The 15,648-nt window shown below is 38.3% G+C and overlaps 2 protein-coding genes across 2 annotated transcripts in view; one reads left to right on the forward strand and one right to left on the reverse strand.

Annotated features, from left to right (window-relative positions):
* The window catches only part of Cwc27 (CWC27 spliceosome associated protein homolog), a 277,617-nt gene extending 275,188 nt beyond the window's left edge, over positions 1-2,429 (reverse strand). Inside the window, exon 1 of the mRNA XM_004623050.3 lies at positions 2,311-2,429. Coding sequence (XP_004623107.2) covers positions 2,311-2,352 — 42 coding nt within the window. The 5' untranslated portion in view covers positions 2,353-2,429. The remainder of the gene's footprint in view (positions 1-2,310) is intronic.
* Positions 2,430-2,829: 400 nt separating this feature from the next.
* LOC101579331 (protein SREK1IP1) overlaps positions 2,830-15,648 on the forward strand; it is a 40,568-nt gene continuing 27,749 nt past the window's right edge. Inside the window, exons 1-2 of the mRNA XM_023709018.1 lie at positions 2,830-2,987; positions 14,486-14,533. Coding sequence (XP_023564786.1) covers positions 2,975-2,987; positions 14,486-14,533 — 61 coding nt within the window. The 5' untranslated portion in view covers positions 2,830-2,974. The remainder of the gene's footprint in view (positions 2,988-14,485; positions 14,534-15,648) is intronic.

Consider the following 15,648-nt stretch of genomic DNA (forward strand, 5'->3'; position numbering starts at 1 on the left):
AGTGTACTCAACAAACATTCATTGGGTGACTTGCTACTATATCTGCTTTAAATTTCTTCCAAGCTAAAATCTTTGCCATGCTCTCTAGAGCAGAATTTCAAAGCTTTGGTGTCTCAGTCACTCTTATGCTAAAAATAAAAGTCCCAAACTATTTTTGGAAATGGAGTATTTTCAAAAGAAAATGTTCACCACAATCTGCAATTATTTGTTCAACAAATATTTCACTCAACTAACTATGATAATGAATATAATGCTGGATTTTCCTTCCAGTATATCCTTGGAATATATATATTTTGAGTTAGTGGGATGTGGTTTGGTAGGAGTGGATGGTAAGATAGGAATGCTCATCTATAATGTTTAGTTTCAAACAACAAATAACTGATCTGTCCAAGATACCTACCAAATATATATATGGTATCTCAATAAATAAGAGATGAAGGAATGACTTCTCATTCAGAAATGTATCCTTGTTAAGGCTTTTTATCTCTATGATTGTCTCAAATCATCCTCTACAGCAGCCATGTTCAACCAGAAGCCTGCCCTTTCTTCTACCTTTTAAAATGTTATAACAAGAAAAATAAAAAGTAGTATGATTACTTTTGTGTTGTAATAACATTACATATTTTATACAAAGATAATTCTTCACTCAAGGAAAGGGTGGGGAAGATTCCCTACAGTAAGACAATTAAATATTCTTTAGGTCAGTGGCTGCAGCATAACTTTAAACTCACTGATGCTTAATACTTTTCAGAAGCTAAGAGAAATAAAATACTAATTCATTTACCCACTATTCTTTAAGTATGTATTTGAACTCTTCCTACTATGTGTTAAAACACCCTTCTAGATATTTGTCTCTGTCCTTATGTTTGTATTCAAGAAGAAGAAAAGAAAGAGAAGATGCAATAAACAAGGGCTGAAAGGACCAGGAAATACTAGGACGCAAAGTACGATTGTGGCTACTTGACAGAAAGTGGTAAGAAAGCCCTCTTCACATCTGAGGAAGTAAAACAGTACATCTGAAAGGGAACAGTAAGTGTGAGGGTCCTGACTTGGAGAATCAACACTCTTTAATCTCTACTAATACTTATCATCTGGGATTGACACTACCCTCAAGACATTTGGAAATACAAGGAAGTAGGTATTTTGAGTTAGTGGAATGTGGTTTGGTAGGAGTGGATGGTAAGATAGGAATGCTCATCTATAATGTTTAGTTTCAAACAACAAATAATTGATCTGTCCAAGATACCTACCAAATATATTTTCTTGGGATTAATACTTTTTTTTTTGCTTTCAAATTGCCTTCAAAGAATAAAAGATTATATAAAAGATCTATGATAAAATCATGAACAAATTTGTATTAATAAATATGTAACTTATTCTCTTACTATACATATATACACACATTTGCATACATTATCAGGCTGGCCTTGAGCTCATGCTGGCTTCCAACTCCCAAGGATCCTCCTGCCTCAGACTCCCAAGAGGTGGGATTACAAGTTTGTGCCACCAGGCCTGGCTTGAGCTACACTCTCTAACTGCTCCAGTACTCCCTCCACCACGCTTACTGATCACATTTGATATATAACATGGACTAGGTTTCAGTTCAAGAATTCAAGTGACACTTATTCCACGACCGATTTCTTTGCCTCAGACTGTATACAAACACCTTGGATGAGAGCTGTCATACTTTGGCCACCAACTCTCCTAATCGGCTCCTATTCTAATGCAGTAACATTGCCCATTTCCTGCTTTCTCTCACAATTCACTTTTAGGCGAACTCAAAAGAGAAAATGTTTTTCCCATCATTCCCAGGTGCTCACTCCTCCGTGCTCTCCAAAAGTACACCTATCACCTATATCACAAGGTTTTTCTTTACGTGCATTTCTCCAAACCTAAACTATAACCTCTTCCAGAATAACAACTAGATCTTACCCACCGATCACTGTCTCCTACTGCCTAGTACAATGTCTGGTGGTTGGCCGGTATTCAGTGATTACACAGAGGATGAAGAATGAATGATCTTCAAATTAAGCATACTCGAAATTGCACTGCAAAAAGCAGCTACGCTAGAAAAAGTCTGCATGCGTTGAGTGCAGGCCGGAAACAGGTTTGGGGGAGGCTGCTAGGCAGATCTCCACCTGAAGACTTCCAAGTGTATGCTCAGAAGCGCCAACTTCGGTGTGTTAGATGCAACACGGTCCATAGCAACATTTGTTGACCTTTTCAACCCTAAGATGCCTGAGCACACCCCTTTCCCTAATCGGGGAGCCCTCACGTGGGGAGCCCAGGTACCCCAGGTGACTCTCTCACCTTCCCATTGGTGGGAGGCTCCTGAATGTAGATGTTACTCATCTTGTCGGTGGTTTGGGCGCCACTTCTTATTCCCCAGTACGGGCGGACGGCCGGTCACTAAAGCTAAAGCTATGCACTTCTTAGTACACGACTCTTCAAGTTGAGAGTCGGGGACAGCTTCCCTCGGATATCGCTCAAGACAAGCACAGCAAACACTACCGGGTACAAAAGCTATCTCCTCACGGACGCCGCCATGCTGCTCCCGGACCCGAACACCGCTAACCCTGAGAACGGGGAGTCCTATATCCCGCAGGGAACGAGAAAACATTATAAAGTTCCTATAACTTAACGTAACCTGCAATTTAATTTGTAACAATATTAAAAGGAACGATCCTTGAGCCTTAGTGGTTTCTGCTTCGCGTGTCGGCAGGTCGTACCCACCCCCCCGAAACTGGCAATAATAGTTCAGCCGGTGTGTACTCCACAAAAGGGCTCGCGGGTAAACTGAATCCACCTGATTTTTGGTTCCGCTTTCCACGGTGTTTACAGGCCTTTCAGCTACAGTTGCAAAGCTGCGGAGGTGCGGGCCTCGGAGACCTCTGTGTGCGTTGCTTTTGCAGTCGGCGGGAAGCAAACGTATTTCCGAAAGCTAAGGGCCCCAGCGATCCCTCTTACCAGCGCAATGGCAGTCCCAGGTGAAAACGAACAGCGGGGACCCGCCGTCCGAGCGAGGAAGCGAGCGGATAGGGCAGCGGAGGACGCGGTGGGCCGGGGAGTTGCGGCCGGGGGGACCGAGGCGGAGGCCCGAAAATTGACCTGTTTGGTGGTTGGTTGACGTGAAAAAGTTTGTACGCTGCAAGACTGAAGGAAAGAAATTATTCCTCCCATCCCCAGTCGAGTTCCAGCTGCACGGGATGACAGAGAAAGCGAGCAATAGGGAGGGAGGATAATAGGGGCCGAGAACTGGGGCGTCGGGAGCGAGCGGTCACGAAGCTCCGACCGGAGCCTAGATAGAGCTGAGAAGTAAAATGTGAGGTGCCCACATTGGGAGTACCCCACATCCAGAGGCACTGTTTGCACTGAAAGTCGCGGGGACCAACCATGCCTCTGTGGTTAGCTGCTGGCTCTTGCAGTTGCAGTGTGGCTGGAGGCCAGGTCCTTAGCCCGTCCGGGCCTCAGTTTCCTTATTGGTAAAAATAGCTTTGTTGAACTCTCAACTGATAGTTCTCAATTTCTGTGTGCATAGGTTACTGAACCTAAAAATGGCCTACCCTTCAAAATAGATACCCCAGAAATGTTCTTGTCCATGACTTCCAGCTTACTGGAAGTTCTAGTAGATGAAGCCACCTCCTTAAATCGTTATTGTTACGTTGTGATTCCGTAGAACAGTAGCTGTGGGAGATATTTTGAGAAATATACCATCCCCCCCCATTGGAAGATTCACTGTGCAATTATAGAAAAGTTCAAAATCTCTAGCTTTGCTTATAAAACCTGCCCCTCCCAGAATTGTTCAACCAGGTTCTGTCTTCTGTGGCAGCCTTTACAAAACCTTTTAGTACAGACAATTGTTAAGGAAAGATTGTTTTTCTATCAGTTGCAGTTTGAAGAGCACATTTGGAGCTGTAAGAGAGGCACTTATGTTTGTGATAAAGAATTGCCCACCGAATGCCAGACAGTGCACTAAGTAGGCAATGGGAATACGGTGGTGAGTGATGTAGAAACCACTAGGAATTTATGAATTAACAATGAAGAGAAAAACCTTTACACAAAGTGAGAATAGCTATGGCAAGGAAAATACAAGGCGTAGGAAACACAAATAACAGTATGCAGGGAGGAGCCAGAAGGACTTTCCAGAAGGTGTAGCATTTAGGATGGGACCTAAAATATTGTGGGACAGGTTGGAGTGGAGGAGGTGGAGATTGCAGTTAGAGGGACTAGATGTGTAAAACAAGCGGAAAAGGAAGATGCTTGTTGTGGATGGTTCTCAGCATATAACTGGCAAAAAAGTGAGAAATCAAAGAAACAGTATCAGTATTTCATATATCTCAAATCGTACCTCTTAGTTTGGAGGCAGTCAGAAGATGGGAGTAATTCTGGAGTAATGATGATGCCTAGATAAAGCATCATAAGGAAAGAAGTAGAAGGGTTGGAGATGCATTTTTGATAGAATCACTAGAAATTGACCATTGATCAGGGGGGAGGGTAAAAGCAGAAATGAGATTTACCTAAATTTCACTGTTAGAAAATTGAAGGGGCTGGGGAGATAGCTCAGTGGAATAAGCACTTGCTTTGCAAGTTCAATCCCCAGTTCCGAAAAAAAAAAAAAAAAATTGAAGCTAATTACTGATAAGAGAGTAGGGGAATGATGATGACTTCAGTTTGGAGTTTGTGTTGTGTTTCATCAAAACAGGAATGGAAGTATCTAACAGTAAACAGTCATTCTCCACTTAGAGAAGAAGTTAGAGCTGAAGACATTTTATGAAGCATTGTGAGAAAATATGGTGAATGTTTACACTTTTTTAAAAGATGGGTCATAGCGGAAGACACGGGCCACTTTCTGAAGCAGTTCTGGAAACCCTCTTTCTTCTCTTTGGTTGTGCTGTAGTGGTTGTCTTGAAGTGCTGCATCCATTCAAAACCTTTACCTGTTGTGGTTGTACTGATTTTAAGGAAGAGGCACAGGTCACACTGGGCTAGATCTAGTAGGAGCATGCCTTTCTGTTGGGTGGCACTTGGCAGCACCATTCACCATCATTCATCACACCTCCTTAAGACACAAAAGAGAACTTCCGCTATTGCTTTAGGAAGTGGTGGAATAAGTATGTTAGAAGCAAGTGGAAATAGTTTGGAAAGGAGAAATGGTAATGCATCTTGTACTTTAAGCATTCACTGTATATTTTTACCTCAGCTTGTAGCTATTAACCAGTAGGAACTGAGGCCATCGGGAGTGGATTGTTTTGCCCAGGTGGAGGCTATTTGAGAGTGAAGGGAAGGCCTATGACTGAAACCTGGTGAATAGCAACCTCTAAGGGCCAGCAGAGAAAGACAGGCCCATACAGTAGATTGCCTTGGCACGCTGATGTGTTAGGAAGCATCAAGCAGCCTACATCAAAGCTGACCCATATGATAAGTCTCAGCACTCAGGAGGTTGAAGCCAAGGGTTCATTCTCAGTTTACTCATTGTCTCTGATTCTTTTCATTACTGGAGCAAACTTTTTCCCCCCCACTACTGGGATTGAACCCAGGACCTTCACACTGAGCTGCATCCCTCACTCTTCATTTTGAGACAAGGTCCCTCTAAATTTCCCTGGCAGGACTGGAACTTGGGATCCTCTTGCCTTAGCCTCCCAGAGTACTAGGATTACTGATGTGTGCCACCAGGTCCAGCTTTTGAGCAAGCTATTTGTGCACCTATGTGGTATGGGCACTGTGAAGGATACAATGACATAGTCTGTGCTCTCATAAAACACTGTAGGCTAGGGAAGAAAATGTGCTCCTAAAAACCACAAAGGTGGTTTTTAAATGTCTGTTGAAATGCCCTTAAACTTGGACCAGTGTTATAGATATGTTAACCTTCTTTCAATTCAAAATAATTCCTCAAAGTATAATAATCTAAAATTGTGCCATTAAGCTAGACGGCAGAACAAAAACAAACTGTTTAAACCTATTAGAAGTAGAGATAATAGGTGTGATGGGTGCTGTTAAAAAAAATGGTGCCGTTAAAAAAAATACAATATAAGCACAGTTAGTAAATATAGATATGGAAAATGTTAAGATGATTTCTTAGAAGATCAATCCAGACAGTGTGCTAAAAGAAAATAGGCACCATTGAAGTCTTTTGAGGTGATCATCAAGGAAGACAAGCATTATGTTATGCTCTTTTATTTTAGATATAATGGATTCACCCTGGCATTTCTAAAGGTAGTTCTGCTAGTGATTATTACAAGGTAGGACTCTAAAGTAATGAGGCTTTTTCAACGAACCTCACATAAAAACCAGCCTTGTCTCTTTTCTGATCACATGCCTCAGCTTTTTCCATAGCATTGTGTGTTAACTTAAATCATTAAGGTAGCACAATGAGATTTTTTAGACTTTTAGAAAAATCTTAGACTCCTAGTTGTTATTAGAGAAATGACATTGAACACAGTTTGCAGTGAAGTTCGCTTTCTTTGGAAAATTGCTTTTCCATTCAGTTGTTGAAATTAGCTCATTTGTTGAAATCATGTCAGTGATCATCTATTCTGTATGAAGAGTTGGCCTGGCACAAGTAGCAGTGATGTGGTTGACATCATTCTTTTGATTTCTTCAGGGAAGTTTGTATAGTCAAGTTAGGGTCTTGTCCGATGATTCCAGCTTGGCATATAAAAGTGATTAAGACTCGTATACACATTACCATTGCATCTGAATAGTAGAACTCAAAATTATACTACATCTCATTGCTTTTAACTCCTAAGCTATATTTTATTTCTTTTCTCCCTAGTTCATGCTATCCACTACTGTTGAAATAATTTTCTTAAATTGTATGCCTGATCTTATTCTTGGGAGACAGGAACTTAGTTTTAAACTCATGTCTGTGAATTCAGGACACTTAACCTTGCTGAGGTTTTCTTGTGTCCATATTGAAGAGATTGATTTCTTAAGTTTCTAGATGTTTTAAAGCCAAAGCTATCCATCTTTGTGGGAGGGAAACACTGTCCTCTGGAGCATGACTGAATTATTTACTCTGTCTGCTCTTTTTTGTGTATTCTCGTATGTAGCAAAAATGTGAACTAACCAACAATTCTCTGACCTCTTATGAGTTTTTTTTGCCTGTGTGCCTCTGTTAATATTGTTCCTCCTTCATTATCCATGCCTATCTTTTCCCAGTCTTTTAGCTGAAAGTGGTTGTTTTGTTTTGATTTTGGTTTTTTGAGATACGGTTTCACTCTGCAGCCTAGGCTGACCTCTAACTCAAAATAGTCCTTCTGCCTCAGCCTAGTGTTGGGATTACAGGCATCTGCAAAATCCATCATGCCTGGTATCTCAGTTACTGTTCTCTCTTTGCTGAGACAAAATACCCAACACCCAAAATGAAGGAAGGAAAGGCTTATTTGGCTCATAGATTAGTGAGGTTTCAGTCCATACTCTGGCTGGCTGCAAGGCGGAGTGCCACATGGCAGAGGGCAGCTGTTCATGGCGGTGGAAAATAGCAAAACATCAAGAGCAAAAAGGGAGGAGTAGCAGCAACAATGGCAACAGAGAGCAAGTCTGTCTCCCTTACGTTGCTTTCAGACTACCCCAAACTGGGTGTAGCACTCACAGCCATAATCTCAGCAGCACTCATACACATAATCCCAGTGGATCATGAGTTAATCACAAACTCTAGAAGTGCGCCCCATAACTGCATGAGGCTTTGGGGGGACAACTAGACACCAACCATAAACCTGGATTTTAGTCAAAAGTCTTTCCTAGAACTTTTTCATGCTCATTAACAGAATTATGTGTCTTTTATGACATGTGGAACATTCTTTCATGTGTTAACCACTGTGGGTGCATTGTCCTACATAATCTAGTATAGCATTAGTGCTTCCTCAGGAATACTTTTACTGAGGTATTTGACTTTATTTATCTTTATGGCTTCTCTAATATTCAATGCAGAGTTATACCTACAATAGATAACATATTTAGAGGTAGATCACTAGACTTGCTGCTAAGCAAAATGTAATATTAAAGTAAGCACACATGGGGCTGGGGAGATGGCTCAGTGGAATAAGTGCTTCCCTGGCAAGCGCAGGGGCCTGAGTTCAATCCCCGGTTCTAAAAAAAAAAAAAAAAAAAAAGTACGCACATGTATCTAGATAGTAGTTTTTGTTTTTTTTTGGTTTTGGTTTTTGTTTTTGTTTTTTGCAGTACCAGGGATTGAACTCAGGACCCTATGCTTGCCAGGCAAGTGCTTATTCTAAATAATCTTTATTCTGCTTCATTAAATAACAATTTAAACTTTTTTCTTATTTTGAACAGATAATACCAATAGTATTTTTCCTTCATAGATAATTTTGTGAGGCAAGCAGAAGACCGTCTTATGCACTTATTTAACTGTTAGCCCTTTCATAGCAGCAGTTTAAACAGCTCTATAATGGCTTTATTGTTATCTCTTAAGGGTCAAATGATTATGAAGATATTTGTAACTAAATGTTAAGATACCTGCTTTTCTAAAACATTTGCATCAAAGAATTTAGCCCTTGTTTTAGAAATTTAATTTGTTCTGTTCTTCTTTCTTTGATATTGTATAATATTTCAAAAACCAAAGAAGAGTATATGCCTATAAATTATTAATATAAATCAGTAGGAAATTTCAAATACTTGGAATTTTACTTTGCATTCAATATTGATAGAATTTTTAGATGTTATACGAAATTAGCACCTATATTGTGTAAGACCTGACCATGGTTTAAAGTTTAAAAACTCAAGAAGTTGATGTTCTGTTTAAGGCTCCCCAAATTAAATTAACTAAAGCCATAATGAAATAATCATGTGTAAAACTTGTTATGAAACAGAAGGAATCCGGTCCATCCCAATTGAATCCCATCAAGTGAAAAGTGTGGATCATGTGACTGAGATGATTGCAATTCCTAATTAACAAAGGAAGTTTAGTTACTTACACTGCTTACTTCTTTATTTTTTTTATTTTTTATTTATTTATTTATTTTTTTTTTTGGTGGAACCAGGGATTGAACTCAGACCCCTGCACTTGCCAGGGAAGCACTTATTCTACTGAGCCATCTCCCGATCCACTGTACTGCTTACTTTTAAAGTTAAGTGATTATAGGCAATATTTTGATCTAGAGAAAACGTTGGCATTATCTTCAAAATCCAAAATAGATCATAATTAAAATATAATACTAAGTTCTTAGCATCCAGTTAAAATTCCCAGTGATTAAATTATTCACTTTAGAAGTATAGATGATGTAAAATTCCAGAAAAGGGAATTTAGGTGAAATGGGATGATGGGATTCCTACAGGGACAATTGCAAAGACAATTGTCAAAGACTCTCTGCTCTTTGTTCCTTTTAGTCCAGAGGGTCTCATTACACAGATCGGACTCATAGTGATCCCATTTTCAGCTTCCCAAGTGCTGGGAATATAGGCATGTGCCACCACCCCCAGTCTCAATCGCTGTCTCAGCACGCCCCAGGAGCGGGGCTGCATGGCATGCTGGGGGATCAAACCCCAGCCCCTGTGTCTCTCTAAGCACATTAAAACTATACTGCAAGCTATCTGCTGAGCTATCTAGCTGGCCTTTTTCTCTCCTTTTTAAAATTCCTTTGTTGTCCCTTCTTTTCACTTTTCTCTGATCCCGCTCTTTGTCTCTTTTGACCTATTACTTTTGTAATCATGTGCTACTTTACATTGTGTAAGAAATGCACAAACAGAAAATGTAGTTTGAAGATTTTGACACATATATGTACATTATGTGCTAGAGTTTGTATGTCAAAATTTAAATGAAAGGAATAAAAGAAGATAAATGAAATTGAAATAAATTTCCTTTCTGTTATACAATTAACAGTGTACCCTAAGTACTTTTATATGTCTTGCATTTTCCTTTTTATCATGTATCTTGGAGATCATCCCGAATCATTAAAAACTATCCTCATACTTTTTGTACCATAATTTATTTTGTCAGTGCCATATTGATATTTACGCTTCTTTATGATTTCAAGCAGTGCTGTCATGAGTAACTTTGTACATAAGTTAGTGTGCATTTGTGCAAGTAAATGTGAATAATTTCCAGATATGGAATTACAGGATTAAAGCAGCATGTACATTTAGTTTTGATAGATTGTCAGCTTGCTTTTCAGATATGGTGCCATACTACTTTCCACTCCTACCAGCAACGTGGGAGGAATAGTTCTCCCCAACACCATCCTTAGCCTTGTTAATCTTTGCTACTGTGGTAAGTGAAAATGGAATCACAGTATCATTTTTAATGTGCATTTCAGTTACTATAAATAAAACTGAATATCTTTCCATATGTTTCTATCATTTCTCTTTGTGAACTTTTTGTTCAGATCTTTTGCTCATTTTTTCTCCTACTGGTTATTGATCTTAGTGATTGCCTGAGTTAACCCAGCGGAAGTAATTGTGTTTTGTTGATCTTGTGAATTGCAAATAGTTTTTCATAAATATTCAAGAACCTTTTGAGTTTGTTTTTTGTGGGTTTGCCACTCAGGCTTTTTTCCCCCTATGGTCAAACTTAATGTTTTTCTTTAATGGCATTTAGACTGCAAGTAATGATTAGAAAGAAAAAGTCTCAAGGACACAGACATTTTACTCTGAACAACTCTACCAATCTTCATCAGTAAAATAGAAGAAAGAACAGTGTCTTTGTTACTTTTTTTTGGCAGAACCGGGGATTGAACTCAGGCCCTTGTGCTTGCCAGGGAAGCTCTTATTCCACTGAGCCATCTCCCCGGCCCCTGTCGTTACTTTATTGTTATAGGACAGAATATCTGACGCTCAAAGTTAAAGAAGGAAAGATTTATTTTGGCTTAGTTTGTAAAGGTGCATAATTGGCTGGTTCCAAGGCAGGCTGGCATGGCAGATAGGCATCCAAGAGGAAAAATAGTCCATGGCAGGCGGAAGGTAGCAAAGCAATGAAGTAGTAAAGAACAAGTCCAAGTGACCTTAGCAGCTTTTTTCTTAGTAGTTCTTTTATATTCTGTCTAGTCTGTTAGACTTTGGGCAAGTGCCAGGCCAGTCTGTAGACCGATTTAGTAATCACACACCATTAATCCCAGTGTCACATACTCTAGATCCATCCACCTTGAAAAATCCCCACCTATGACTGCATGGGGCTTTAGGGAACATCTAGACATCAGCCATAGCAAACCACATAGGAGTCTAAATTGGGGAAATGAATAATTTAGCAGACTAAGGATCTCACAGTATATAGACTTGATTTTTAGGTTTTTTTTTTCTTCTATTTAGTTTTGACATAGATTTGGAGTACACTTGTATTAGTTAGTGTTCTCCAGAAGAGTACTGATTAATTTGAACAGAAGGGAAGCTGTTAGGAAGTTTAGTGAATCTAAGGATTACAAGAATGTTCAGAAAGTAGTAATAAATCAAGTGAACTCATACCCAGGATCCTGCATGAACCTCAACTTGGTCAGAGCTGCTGTTATACGTGACATCAGTGCCTCCAGAAACTGGATCCTGAAAGTAAAATGTACTGCCCCCATTTCTTTTCTTTTTCTTTTTTTGATAAATATATCTATCTTCTTTTCTTTCTTTCTTTCTTTCTTTCTTTCTTTCTTTCTTTCTTTCCTTTTTCGAACCAGTTATTGAACTCAGGCCCTTGCGCTTGCCGGGTGAGCGCTTATTCTACTGAGCTATCTCCCTGGCCCCTCCCCATTTCATTATGTTGCTTCTCTCAGAACTATAATGTTGTTTGTCTTGGCTTCCCAGTCACAGATAGAAGCTTTCAGTTGGACAGGTTGTTGTGAAAATTAAAGATAAATGAAGCTTAAATATTAATTTCTCCAAAAACTGGGTGATAGGGAGTTATTGTTTGGAGAATTTTTAATTTTTCTTTCCCTTTCATATAAAAGTCTCAGCTTTGTTGAAGAAGATGACCTGTCCATGAACGGTTTTGCATGTTTTGTTCATTCAAAAAACATTAAATACTTGAGTGATGAGTTTTATTAGTGCTTTTTGTCAGTAATGAATTTCATTCTAATAGATGTTGAGATGAGATTATTTTACATCTGTCCATTACATTTTTAGTCTGTTGGAGGAGAAATACTAGTGCATTTAGCAGTTTTGTTTAGCATCTATAGTTTCTATGGAAACAGACAGCATTGACCCAGAGTCTCTGAGGTTTTTTTTTTTTTTTTCTTTAAACATGTAGTTATTTTCACAATGGAAGAGCCTTAGATTATACTAATCCACTTTTATCTCACAGTGGTAAATACAGTCTTACACTAGTAATAAAAAAATCACAGGATTTGTAGCAGAAACTAGAATGGGGCAAATTCACGCTTCATGCTTTTAATAGGAACCTATAAATTAAAAACAGTAACTCACTTTTGCACATTAATTGGTTAAAAACTACACAGATACTCTAGTAAATATGGCACCAGACCTTTCAAAAAACCTGAGGTGTGTTGAGAAGTAGACTTCAAAAGAACTACAGTTTATGAGTTGTTGTGAGGGGGTATGAGGAGAGCGTTGATGTGCAGCTGACAGAAGGTTGTGACACAGATGTGTGTAGGGAGGTGAACTGAGGTTGCTGGAGATGTTTTGAATATGTACCTGTGCGTTTAATGTATTTCTAGGTAGCTCACATAAGGTGGATCCAGGTTTCTGCTCTTTTCCTGGATGAAAGCCACATGCACTGTTGTTCTCTAAAGTTATCACTTACCTTAAGACAGTATTTACACTTTTAAAACAAGCATTATAGTAGAGCTACTTTTATTAGAACAACTCAGAAGTATATTTAAGAGAAAGTTTAGGATTAGGGAGAAGTAATATTTTAACTTAGCATTAGAAATTGGCTTTAAGTTATTTTTCATTTTAAATTAGCATTTCCTATTTGTACTATATGTGTTTTAATATATTATTACAGGTGATATTTCCATCTAAAAGGTTTAGGAGTTAGATGTCTGCCTTCATTAAGGAAACAGTATTGTTGTACTGGGGCTTTCATTGGTTGACTGAAACCACTATTGGAAGTTAAAGTTACTTTTACCTGTGTATGCATACAATGGAATATCACTTAGTCATAAAAGGAAATGCAGCTTTGATGCAAACTGTAATATAGGTGATACTTGAAAATATTTTTACTAAGGCAAATAAGCCATATTCAGAAGGACAAACTTTGTATGACTTTTCCATACCTGTGGCAAATCTGTAGAGCCAGAAGGTAGAGATTACTAAGGGCTAGAAAGATGAAGGAACATGCATTTATTTAGTGGGTAGAGTTGGTGATTGGGTTGATGAAATATCTTAGAAATGGAATTTTCTAAGAAAATAGGAACCTATAAATTAAAAACAGTAGCTCACTTTTTATGTTGTCCCACTATCATAGAGGTCATAGATACCTGACAACACTGGGACAACACTGTGGATGTACTTAGTGCTACTAAATTATGTGCTTACAAATGACTAAATGGTAAACTTACATAAGATAGAAAAATCAGTTTTATTTCATCTCTGGCATTTTTTCCTAATTACCAGTGTACTACTGAGTACACAAGGATACTGTAAATATTTGTAAAGATTTGTTAAAATTCAGAGAAAATTCGTTTTCTTGCCAAAATTTGAGTGTTCAATTTGGGTATTTCTTACAGAACACAGCAATTATGGTGAATGTTCTGAAATTCCATCTATTCCTTTAAGAAAGTTAGAATTGTTCTCTGTGGGAGGCAGAAAAGCATTTAACTGTTTTTATATATGTATATAAACATAAAATGTTACATATATGTGATTATTATACTTCAGAAGACCAAAACAAAGAACCCTGAACTTTCTTTCTCAGTATTATAGATAGAATTCCTGTAGTGTTTAAGATTATATGTTGTTTATGCTGAATTACAGAAAAGAATATGTTCCTTTTTTTTTTTTTTTTTTTTGTCACTGGCTCAGCCAACCCTAGAGGTGGGGCTGGCTTGGCATATGGTACCAGGGATGGAACTGCGGTCCCTGCGCTTTGTCTAAGCTTGCTGAGCTATCTCACCAGCCCACAAGAGAATATCTTTGAAGTAAATGTCAAATAATTTGAGTAAATCGGCTTTGAGTAAATTAATTTTTAAGAGTCATAATAAATTAATTTTTAAGAGTCATAATAATTGATTCATATTACTAAAGTGAATTATGGATAACTTTTCTTTTTTCTTTTGAAGAAATTTTCTTAAACTGTTCAAGTGGGAAGAGGAACAAAGGAGGGAGAAGGGGAAAGGAAAGAAAGGACAAGAAAAGGAGAATAGAAGGAAAAAATGGAAATAAAGCTTTAGTAAATATGAAGAAGAAGGGGGTTGAAGGGAAGAGAGAGGAATAGGAAACAAGAAGCAATGTATAAATTTTCTATGGTGAATGTGATACATCTATATATACAATGTACCAATAAAATAAAAAGTTGAAAATGTTTTCTTAGCTTTTACATATAATGAAGTTAAAAGATGTATTTCCTAAAATTTTATCCAATTGTATTTCAGGTTGCAACAAGGACAATGTCAGAGCAGGCTGTAAAAAATGTGGCTACCGTAAGTACACAAAAAGCAACACTCTATACATTACTCTACGGGAAATGTTGCCTTTCGAGAATATGCCTTATAATCTGTTTTCAGAGGTCCTATGGGTAATCGTTTAGGCCTAAGCTATGGTAAGCAGCTGATTCAGAAATTCTCATTAGAATTGAATATTTGCTTTTCTTTTAGGTAAACCCAGCAGCAGCTATATATCTGATGACTAGCAAAAATGTCATGAAGTAGAAATAGTAGAAGGAAATAGAGAGTGTGGAAAAATTATACTTAAGAATATGTGTGTATGTGTGTGGGGGGGGGTTCCTTGTTTTTCTGGGCACTAGATGAAGAGGTCAAGGCATTCAAAACTATTTTTGAAGATTTTTTTTTATATTTCTTGAATTTGCTTGTCCTTTTGTGTAAGAGTCTGTCTTAGTTTGTCACTAAGACACAATACCTGATACCCACCAAGTAGTTTCTATTGGCTCATGGTTTGTGGAGCTGGCTCTAAGACCTAATGGCTTAGCAGTAGAATCTTGCTTATCACATGGTACCAGAAAGCAGAGACAGGGATCAAAGGAGGGGAACAGGAGACAGACCCTTCCTGGCCACGCCTCCCACCACATGACCCACCTCCTCCAACCAGGCTTTTAGCTGTGAACTCTTGCAGGGACCAGTCTCCCACTCAGATCAGCCCCCTACAAAAGCACATGGGGCCTTTCAGGGGGGCATCTAGATACTAAAAATCATGACAAGGTTTGTTTGTTCTCATGTTTTCATGGACAAAAAGCAATCAATCTTAGAGTTAATGTAATAGAATGAAAAGGTAAACTAAACTTGTGTAATTATGTGTAATACTATATGTATTTGTAATTTATTCTGTAAACAAGTATCATTTATCTAGTTAAATGTAATAATTCCTACAGCTTTACCAATAGCTATTACAGCTGCATTTGCTGATGTTTTTTAGTTCTTTGGAGACCTGTATTGTTAGTAACATTCTAATTCATTGAAATTTTTTTTTAAAAGAGTTTTTATAGGGCTGGTGAGATGGCTCAGTGGTCTAAAGCACCTACTTAGAACAAGCTTAGCAAAGCACAAGGACCGCGGTTCAATCCCCAGCACCACATGCCAGC

Source organism: Octodon degus, unplaced genomic scaffold (genome assembly GCF_000260255.1).
Source record: "Octodon degus isolate 3935 unplaced genomic scaffold, OctDeg1.0 scaffold00001, whole genome shotgun sequence".
In the NCBI taxonomy this organism is placed as follows: Eukaryota; Metazoa; Chordata; class Mammalia; order Rodentia; family Octodontidae; genus Octodon; species Octodon degus.